This window comes from Pterocles gutturalis, unplaced genomic scaffold (assembly GCF_000699245.1).
Source record: "Pterocles gutturalis isolate BGI_N339 unplaced genomic scaffold, ASM69924v1 scaffold19917, whole genome shotgun sequence".
NCBI lineage: Eukaryota > Metazoa > Chordata > Aves > Pterocliformes > Pteroclidae > Pterocles > Pterocles gutturalis.
This window is the reverse complement of record NW_010108348.1, coordinates 1,101-10,173: the sequence shown is the minus strand read 5'-3', so window position 1 is coordinate 10,173 and position 9,073 is coordinate 1,101. Positions and strand designations below refer to the sequence as shown.

Below are 9,073 nucleotides of genomic sequence, written 5' to 3'. Positions count from 1 at the left end.
GCTGGGCGCTTGCCTGGAAAGAAAGCTGGGGTGGGCTGGGGTCCCCTCTCTGCCAGGGTCTCTTCCTGGGGCAGAGGGGGGCTGAAGTGCTGGCTGTGGGTCAGGCAGGGGACTGCAGGCAGATTGATGGGCAAACTGCCCTGTGCCCAGCTCCCATACTGCAGACCCAAGGGCACATCAGCTTATGGAGCTTTTTCCCATCTTCTTCCCTTCACGAGAGGCCATGAGCTTTGTCACCTCTTTACAGGTGGTGTTCACCCCGCACTGGATGACCAGCTACATCCATCCCTGCAATCCCACCTTGGCTGGGGATGGAGCATGCAGTGAGGAGCCAGATCCTGGCTAAGATGCCCCAGCCAGAGGCCCTTCCTCTCATTTGGTGGCAGAGGTGTCCCCAGCACCCTTACATGAAGGGAATAGTGGGATGAATGCAAACCAGAGGAGGTGGCTTTGCGGGGGTGTCATCTCCCAAGCACTGTGCCATCCGGGGCACCCTAACCTTTGCGGGCAGTGTTGTCGGTCATCTGCGGAGCTGGTGGCCCCACGGCTTCGGGAGACAGTCTGGTCACCACTGGGGATGCCGGCTGGGACCCAGCCTCGGGGTCCCTTGAGGTGCTGCGCAGAGAATGGGGCAACTCAGGCTTCGGTTGGGCATGACGGTCCTGGCCATGAGGCACCTCGCATCCACCTGCGAGGGTACGGCCCATGGCATGGGGTGGGATAGGGTAAGGACACGGGGATAGCTGGGACAGCCAGAGCCTCCAGCTCCCTTCCACTGGACTTACGCCTCTCCATCCGGGAGAGTGGGGGTGCTGGCTAGAGCGGGCTCAGGGGATGGCTCTTCCACCAGGGTCGCCTCGCCAAGTCCGCCGTTCATGGGTGGTGTGAACATGCCCGAAACATTGAAATCTACCTCTGGGTGGGAAGAAAGGAGGGGACCCTGTGAGGAAGCACTTGATGCCCAGAGCTTTTCCCAGTGACACCACACTGGGGAGCTGGAGCCTACCCCTGCTTCCCTCCTCTGGGGGACAGAGAAATTTCCCCTTCCCTTCCTCCCCGCTTCACCCTGGGCTATGGCCCCCCAAGCGAGGCCCCGGCCCTACCTCCAGGGAAGAGGGTGTCCGCATTCTGGATGAGGGCTTCCACCACACCTACCACCTGGATGGAGGAGACGGAGGCCAAGTCCAGTTGCACAGTGGAGTCTCTAAAGAGACAGGGGTGAGGGAGGCATCAGAAAAGGCTTTTGGTGCATTAACCCTTTTGGTGTTCATTCCTGAGGGGGCAGACCCCAAAGAGGAGACAGCCCACCTGAGGAGGGTGGGAGATGGGCCTTGTTCCCTGTCCTGGAAACCCTAGTTTGATGTTGGAGGCCAACGGTGTTGGAGGCCATCCATGTCACAAGTGCTCCAGGTCTCGGGCTCTTCCTCTGCTCCTTTGCAGAGCGGTTAAGCGGACACATACTTGGCGAGAGGATGTGCCACTCAGGGAGTGCATGAACGAGGGACAGGACTTGAGGATGGAGAGAGCGGAAGTGCTTTAGACCAGCCTGAACACTGCTGGATCAGCCTTTCCTATGGTGTTTGTGCTGAGGGCACCCCAGCTAGGGCTGGGGAGCTGCCTCCCACCCCTCCGAGCCAGGTCTTACCCTGGGCTCTGCTGTGACCACAGCAGGTTGGGGCCCAGCACGATGGCAATGTTGCTGGGGGTCATTTTGTTCACCTCCTGGTGTTCAGCCAGCTTGGCTAAAAACTTGATCAGATACCTGTGGGGTAAAAGGAGGGCGAGGGAGCAGTAAGTATGGATTTGGGGAGGGGGGAACAGCTGCCCCCAGGGATTGCTTGGGGCTGAAGAAGCCCCGTCCCTGCAAAACACCTCAAATTGTTGTAGCTCTCACGGGGCAGGCGGCTGCAGGTGTCTTGCAGGCTCTGTACACGGCTGTCAATGTCCTTTAAGCTGCAAGAGAGAAGGAGGATCAGAGATCTCAGCCTGTGCCCTGCAGCAGAGAGGGAAACAGTGTGCAAGGGAGGAAGGTCAGTGCTGGCCACCCCATTGCAGGCCATAGCCCTGGGAATGGAGATGAAGATGCCTTGCTGCTAGCTTTACTTGGCAGCTAAGGCAGGCATCCACAGAAGACAAAACTGCACCCCAAAGGCTCTCAGGGATTTAATAAGATACGATTATAGCTTGTGAGTGGGCCTGGGGGTGAGCACTGCCTTGCCACAAGCAGCCACCCTGTTGCACTGTGACTACGGGGCTCACTGGCACTTAGCTGATCCCTTCAGAAAGATGCTTTCCTCCTTTTCCTGGGCTTTTTGCTGTGTCTCCTCTGCCACCCCTGCCATCCCAGAAGCAAGAGGCCAAACTGGGCTGGTGGGCCGGTGAGATGGGGCTCAGGCTATTGGAGCCAAGTGAGTCTTCACAGGCTAAGCTCTTCTTGCCACCAAAACAGCTGCAGCCTTCTCCCTTGCCCTACCTTTTTATTTATTGTTATTCTCCAAGATTTTGGGCCATCTGGATTTCTGCTGAGCATGGGACAAACCAGGCACTGCGTTTGTTTCTCCCCACATGGGAAACGAGGCTGAGCAACCTTGCTCCAAGTGCCGGGAGGGACAGAGGATGGCAGAGGGGCTTTTTGATCCCCAGCAGGCTTTCCCGCCCCAACACCTGGACCCACCTGGCCACTTTGACCCATTCATTGTAGAGCTCAAAGGTCATCAAAGGCTCAGGCAGCTCCCGCAGGTAGGATTTCAGTGCACCTGGGAGAGAAGGGGGAGCTGTGGGGGTGATGGTGACTGGGGACTGCCTGACCATGTCCCCCTATTCTGCCTCACCAGCACCCACCAGCCACGGCATGGGGGTCCGAGTAAAATTCTTCCAGTGTGTTGGAGCCGCTGGCCAAACTGCTCTTCAGCTTCCTCAGCACTGAGGCACCCGCTGCCAGTCGGAAGAGTCCCTGGGAACAGGGTGAAGAGGGATGTGAGGGGCTGCATTCTGGGGAAGAGGGTGGTGGGGGGTCAGGACTGCTGCCTACCTCCTCCCTCATGCCGGAGGCCAGCAGCATCATGACACAGGCTTCAATGGGCAGCGCGATCTCCCGGCCCAAGCTCTTGAGGTGAGTCTCTAGGGGTACACCATAGTACCCCACCACCAGGGTGTCTGCAGCGAAGGAGGGCTCTGGAAGAGGGAGGTGAATGTCAGGAGGAATGGTGGCTGCCGGGGCCATCTGGCATCTAGCCATGCCAACATCTTGCTCCGAGCTGGGGCTGGCTGGGTGGATCAGCATCCCCAGCCTGCCTCAGGCTGCTATCCCCGTCCCACCAGCCCCATGTGGGAGGCGGCAGCAGCAGGAACAGTGAGGGAAAACCTGCCTTTCCCAGCCTCACCAGCCACACTCACATCCCTGGGCTTGGCTGCCTCTCTCCCTGGGCTGTGTGGAGAGCTGGTGGTACCTGTCTGGCTGTGGCTTTCCTTCAGCTCAGCCAGAGCCGAGTCCAGTGATCCCAGGGACTGCCGGTGGTACTGGGCTTGGATTTCCAGCAGCTTCCGGGCAGGGAACACACAAACAGAGCTCGAGTCAGCACTGGCCCCTCTTGGAGGGACTCCCACCCCCAGAACATTGCACCCACATGAAGACAAGATGAATGGGGAGATGCAAAGAGAACCCCCCTGGTGTTAGTGGGACTGTGGCTATAGTGAGGGGTAGAAGGCAAACTGGAGATGGGGCAGTCATCGGGACAAGCTGTTCTGCACTTGATGCTAGTGGCGACATGCACCTGCAGTGCCTGGAGCAAACCTTTGGGCATCTGCTGGTGCCTGGGGCTGTCCCCTGCCCTGGCTAGGGGGCTCTGTGTGGATGGGGACAAGGCTGGGCTCACACATACCCCAGGAGATGTCCCCACCCAGAGGAGGAGGGCGAGAGAGGACTTACTCTGATGAAGTAGCTGGCGTAGCTGTCCTCTTTGGTGGAGAAGTGGTAGAGGTCAGCCATGTACTCGTCCTGGGAAGGGAAGCACAAAGAAAAGCAATTTTCCACCTCCTCCCTGGCATCCAAGGAAGAGGGGATGTCTTCACAAAGCCACCCCTCTGGGCCATGAGTCGGCCAGGCAGGGTCTCTGGGGTGTGGTGGGGAGGTGGGCTGGGACCACATACAGATTCCTCCTTGCCCCCACTGCTTGCATTTGGGTAGTGTCAGCGACCTACCCTGTGATCAGGGTCCTGGCACAAGAGGCTGAGGGACAAGTGGTCCCTCCACCTCCCGCATGCCTGTGGGTTCTGTCAGAGAAGGCACTGGGCTTTTCAGAGTAACAGGGTAGAGGCAGAGAAAGCTGATGTGAAAGTCCCCTGCCACCCGTCACAGACTCCAGCTCAGCAGGCTCCCAGCCCCAGGGGACCCCATGACCTCTCTGCTCTAGCCCCTGGAGCCTCCCCTCTGCAGCAGCTTGTGCTTTAATACTTTATCTTCTTCCCTGGGCTTGGGGCATCTCCCTGTTTCTGATCCTTGAGGGACCGGTTTGCTTGCAGAGGGCAGGACGTGGTGGCTGGCTGCATCTGTCTTGGCATGGGGTCACCTTGGATGGAACCACTGGACGGGAGCAGGTCTCCAGCCCTCGAGCTGCCCCATAAGGGAGAGCAAGTGAGTTCTCACCTTGCACTGTTCCACCTTCCTCTTCACCTCCTCCTCCTCTTCCTTTAAGATCTCCAGTTTGTTGCCAGCAGAAGATGCCCCAGGGCCAGTGCCAGCACCAGAGCTGTTACTGGAGCTCTTGGCAGCTTGGTTCAGCCTTTGGGGTGGGAGAGAAGAGGCACACCCACAGCCTCAGCACCAGGGACACGGGGTGGGATAGGTGTGCAGAAGGGGTATGGGGATGGCAATGGGGGATGGCAAGTCACAGTGCTGCCCTGCGGTGGCTTTCCTTGGCCAGCACCTCTCACTTCCCCAGAGGAAGATGCTGCTGCACCAAGGGGTGCGACCTCGTCAAGACAGGGAGCACTCAGCCCGGCTGCCTGAAACACCGAGGGTCTGTAGGACCCTTCCCAAGCCCTGGTCCTGAGATGTTCCCTCCTCTTCTCCCTCCAGCCAAAGGGAGAGCAGCGTGGAAATGGCCCACCAGCAACCCACGGCTCACCCACTCTCCCAGAGAAACTCGGCACAGCACAGGCTACGCTGCAGGAGTCAAAGTGGGGCGATCTCAGTGGTACAGAGCAGCGCCAGGACACTTTGCTGCCTTTGGCAACAGCACTGCCCTTCTCCCCTGTGCCACAGAGCCAGTGGCTCAGCCCAGAGCAGGGTGCACTCCCAGAGAGGGGCTGGCTGGGTGCTCCTGAAGAGCTGGTGCCTCTTTGACTTCAACTCCAGCTCTGGGAAATTTGCTCCCCAGGGCAGTCATCTTCCTCTCTCCCACAACCTGGCTGGGGGCTGCACGCCCATGTGCCCTGCCCCCCCCAGCTGCAATGTGCCCTGTACCGGCTCTTGATGGTGTTCCAGTCAGAGATCAACTTCTGCAGGGTCTTCTTGTGCTTTAGGATGACGGGAAGCTCCTCCTGGGGGGGAGAGGGGCCAGAGGCAGTTGCAGAGGCTTGGGGACATGTGAAGGAGAGGTGGGATGGGAGAGCAGAGCTGGGAGGGCAGCCAGGGCTACCTCACTGAGCTTGTTGAGCGGCTGCAGGACATCATGCTCCAGGGCAATCTCAAACTCAGCCAGGATTTTGGCCAGCGAGCTCTGTATGCAGCAGCCCATCTCCAGGGCTTTCCTGTGTGGGGGACAGAGATGAAATAACTGTGAGCTGGAGCCATGCCACACTCTGATCCAACACCCCCCACCATACCCACGTGAGACCCTGAGCCAGCCCCTGGCCCCCTCTGCAATTGGAGCCTGAAGGTGCTGGCTATTCCTTCTCCTACTGCAACACCAATATTTGCTCTGAGGACAGGGTTTGACAGCTCAGCTTGGCTGTGGGAGTCCCTGAGGCCAGACAGTGGCTCTGCCAGGGTCTGTCATCTTTTGGGGTCGCCCCCAGCCCCTTCTCCCACTGGCACTTACCCGAGGCTGGACTCTGTGTCCAGTTCCTTGAAGCTCTCAGCCATCGTCATGGACAGAGCCATCAAGGGCAGCTTCTTCTGCACAGAGCCAAGGATTCAGGAAAGGGATGGTGAGCTGGTGTGTTGCAGCCCCATCCCCATGAAGCATGCCACCATGGCATGGGAGCAAGTGGCCAAATCCTCTGCTGGGTCCCCACATCCTCCGCTGGTACCACCCAGCCCCATTGGCCTTGGGGCCTGAGGAGGGGCCTTTTGGATGTCCCTTCAGCCAAAGCCAGGATCCAGTTAGCTAAACAAGGCACTGAGGCTCCATACTTGGTTACAAAACCTTCAGTCTTCTCTAAAATAGTCCCCTGTGGAGGACTGTGACACTGATGGAGGCCCTCACCAAGCCCAGCCCTGCCACAGATTCAAATGCACAGAGCATTTTAATCACCGAGAATAATGAAACCAAACTGGAGATTGTCAGGCTGCCAAGAAGAAAGGAGCCCACGGTAGCATGGGGGCACTAAGGAAGGTGCAGGGGGACCACTGTTTGTTTCCCAGAGAAGGGCTGGTGAGCACCAGCCAGGAACAGGGTGACAGGTTCAAACCAAGGAGGAGGAAGCTGTGGCACCACTGTGCCCAGCCACGCTGTGGTGCTCCTCACCACAGGTCACTGGGGGTGCCTGAGGTTCACAGGGGTTCAGGAAGGGCCACGGACAACAGGGCTTTGGAGGGTTATTCAATGCAAAGACACCGTCTCTGTCTCAGGAGTCCTCAAGTTAGTGATGGTTGAGAGTGCTGCCCTGCCCTGCTCTGCTCTACCCGGGCTGGTGGGCACTGCGGGAGATGGGACCGGGGCTGCGCTATAGGGCACCCTTCAGCAAAGCCAGGGACAGAGCCAGGGGTTGTGCAGGCTGTGGGGGGCGGACTCCACTCACCACTCGCTTGTCCATCTCGGAGCCGCATTGACCCTGCAGGCAGGCTTGGAGCCTCTTGGACACACTGTGAGCTGCCCGCTTGGCTGGCTCGATCCTTTGCTCGATCTGGGGTTGGAAAGGTGGGACTGGGGAAGCCCTTTCACCAACCATGGGTGGCCTGAGGCCATCTCCCCACCACCCAGCTCTGGGCGTGGTGAGCCCACCCAGCATCTCGCCGCAGCCCAGAGCATCCTTGGTCCAGGGAAAAGGGAGCACAGCTCCTGGTCAGGATTCATCCCTCTGTGAGCAGCTGGGGAAGCCCTTTCCCGTGGCAAGAGCCTCCTGTTCCCTTAATGCCATGGTCCTGGAGTCTCCCTCTGGCCCGTGGGCAGATCCCAGCCCCGTGACTTGGAGGTACAGGCAGGGCAAATCGCAGGCAGGAACGGGGCAGGTTCCCACACCCAGACACAAGCAGACACATGCTTGCCAGCCCAGCCCATGCCTCACCTGCAGCAAATCTTCTGGCAGGAGCTCGGTTGCTTCTTGGGTTCTGTGGAGGAAGGAGAAAGAGCCATCAGCAGATGGGGGTGACCTCCACCCAGCCTCCTCGGGAAGGCAGGTCCTTATGCATCCCACCCGCCTCTCTTTGGGCTCCCTGGAGCAGGAGACACTGGCTATGGCCTGGAGCATCGTACACAAGGCTGTGGGCAGAATGAGGCCGCAGGGACAAGAAGAGCGGGAGCAGCACAAGGCAGCCAGCCTTGCTGGCTGGAGGACACCCCATCTGACAGGGCTTCCCATTCAGAGCACCACAGTCAAAATGTCCAGGTGTGGCCTGTCTTTTTGGACAGGGTGCTTAGCAGGGCCATGGCAGGGTGGGATCTTTGCTGATGAAACCTTCTACCCCCTGGCTGCCCACAGGTTGGGGTAGCCACCAGCTGTGGGGCCATTGGTGCTGGAGCAAAGATATCTTTGTGGTCAAACTGGGAACTGAGACCAACACCAGCCCCTCTAGAAATCCCTACATGAAACCAACTCTCTGCTTGGTTTGTCAGCAGGTATTAGGAGCAAATCTGGCAAAGGATGCTTCTGGTTTGCAGCAAATTCTGCTCAAAACCAAATTCAAAACCCACCAGCTGCCATCACCACCGAACCTCCCTGATACCTCGCATAGAGGAAACCTCACTTCAAGGCCCGCTGCCATTGCTACACCCCGGGAACCCTATTTGCTTTCCTTCTGCTCCTGCTGCTTTTTCTCCAGTTCATGTTTCTCTCTTCATCGCCCCCCAGAGCCGACGCGGGACGAGGCCGTGGAGCCGCAGGAAACGGGGGCCGCTTGGTTGAAGGCAAGCAAAATCACGTGAGATCATGGCCTGCGGAGGAGAGAGGCTCTGCAGCGGGTGAAGAGCTTGCTCTTGGACTGCACGAGCTGCTTGAGACCTCCTGCCTGCCCGGCATTAAACTAAAGGGAGGCGTATCTAATGTGGAGATGAGACACCTTGAGGGAGGAGGAATAGGAACAAGGGATCATGCTCTTCTCTGGGCAATGCAAGAAGAGCAAGAGGCCACCAGGACATAGGAGCTGCTTCCCTGCGGCCAGTCTGCTGGGCTGGCTGAAGGACCTCAGTGGTCTGGGGGACACAGTTGGTCCCACTCAGCCTCCCAGCGCTGGGGAACTTGTGGAGGTGGCTGTAGGAAAGAGGGAGCGGAGGGGGCTGGGAAGGGAGGGCCCAGCCCTGTAATTTCAGTTCTAAGTTTTGCAAGGGGAGACCTTTGGAAAGCCGAAGAAAAAAATAAGGAAGTGGTGGAGGTAGGATGGGGCTGGAGGGATGTGTGTGAAGCTGTAAGTCCTCCATTGGTCCTCTGAGGATCCCTGGTCCTCTCCTCAAAGGGCATCTTGGGACACCCATGCTACTGGGCCGGCTAGCACTATGCAGGGCTTGACTCCTATGGGTACCCTGGGCACAGTGGGAGGGCAGCTCCCAGCTCCTAACACCCTCCTGCTCACCACGCAGCCAAGGGCATGTGGCTGGAAGGTCCCTCTCCATTGCCCTGACATCCAGGGGAAGCCAAGCTCAGGAAAGGCCCATTTCCAGGTGGATGCAGTGTCTGTGGTACCTGGGAGAGGCAG

At 58.7% G+C, this 9,073-nt stretch overlaps 1 protein-coding gene across 1 annotated transcript in view; it reads right to left on the bottom strand.

Moving 5' to 3' along the window:
- Positions 1-499: 499 nt before the first annotated feature.
- The window catches only part of SH3BP1 (SH3-domain binding protein 1), a gene marked incomplete at its 3' end in the record, with an annotated part of 8,928 nt that continues 354 nt past the window's right edge, over positions 500-9,073 (bottom strand). Inside the window, exons 2-17 of the mRNA XM_010072611.1 lie at positions 7,450-7,492; positions 6,964-7,068; positions 6,042-6,118; positions 5,640-5,751; positions 5,465-5,541; positions 4,646-4,781; positions 3,929-3,997; positions 3,450-3,540; positions 3,032-3,174; positions 2,842-2,953; positions 2,675-2,756; positions 1,873-1,953; positions 1,646-1,762; positions 1,104-1,204; positions 786-915; positions 500-615 (exon numbers count right to left, since the gene is read on the bottom strand). Of these exons, the coding sequence (XP_010070913.1) occupies positions 500-615; positions 786-915; positions 1,104-1,204; positions 1,646-1,762; positions 1,873-1,953; positions 2,675-2,756; positions 2,842-2,953; positions 3,032-3,174; positions 3,450-3,540; positions 3,929-3,997; positions 4,646-4,781; positions 5,465-5,541; positions 5,640-5,751; positions 6,042-6,118; positions 6,964-7,068; positions 7,450-7,492 (1,592 nt within the window). The remainder of the gene's footprint in view (positions 616-785; positions 916-1,103; positions 1,205-1,645; positions 1,763-1,872; positions 1,954-2,674; positions 2,757-2,841; positions 2,954-3,031; positions 3,175-3,449; positions 3,541-3,928; positions 3,998-4,645; positions 4,782-5,464; positions 5,542-5,639; positions 5,752-6,041; positions 6,119-6,963; positions 7,069-7,449; positions 7,493-9,073) is intronic.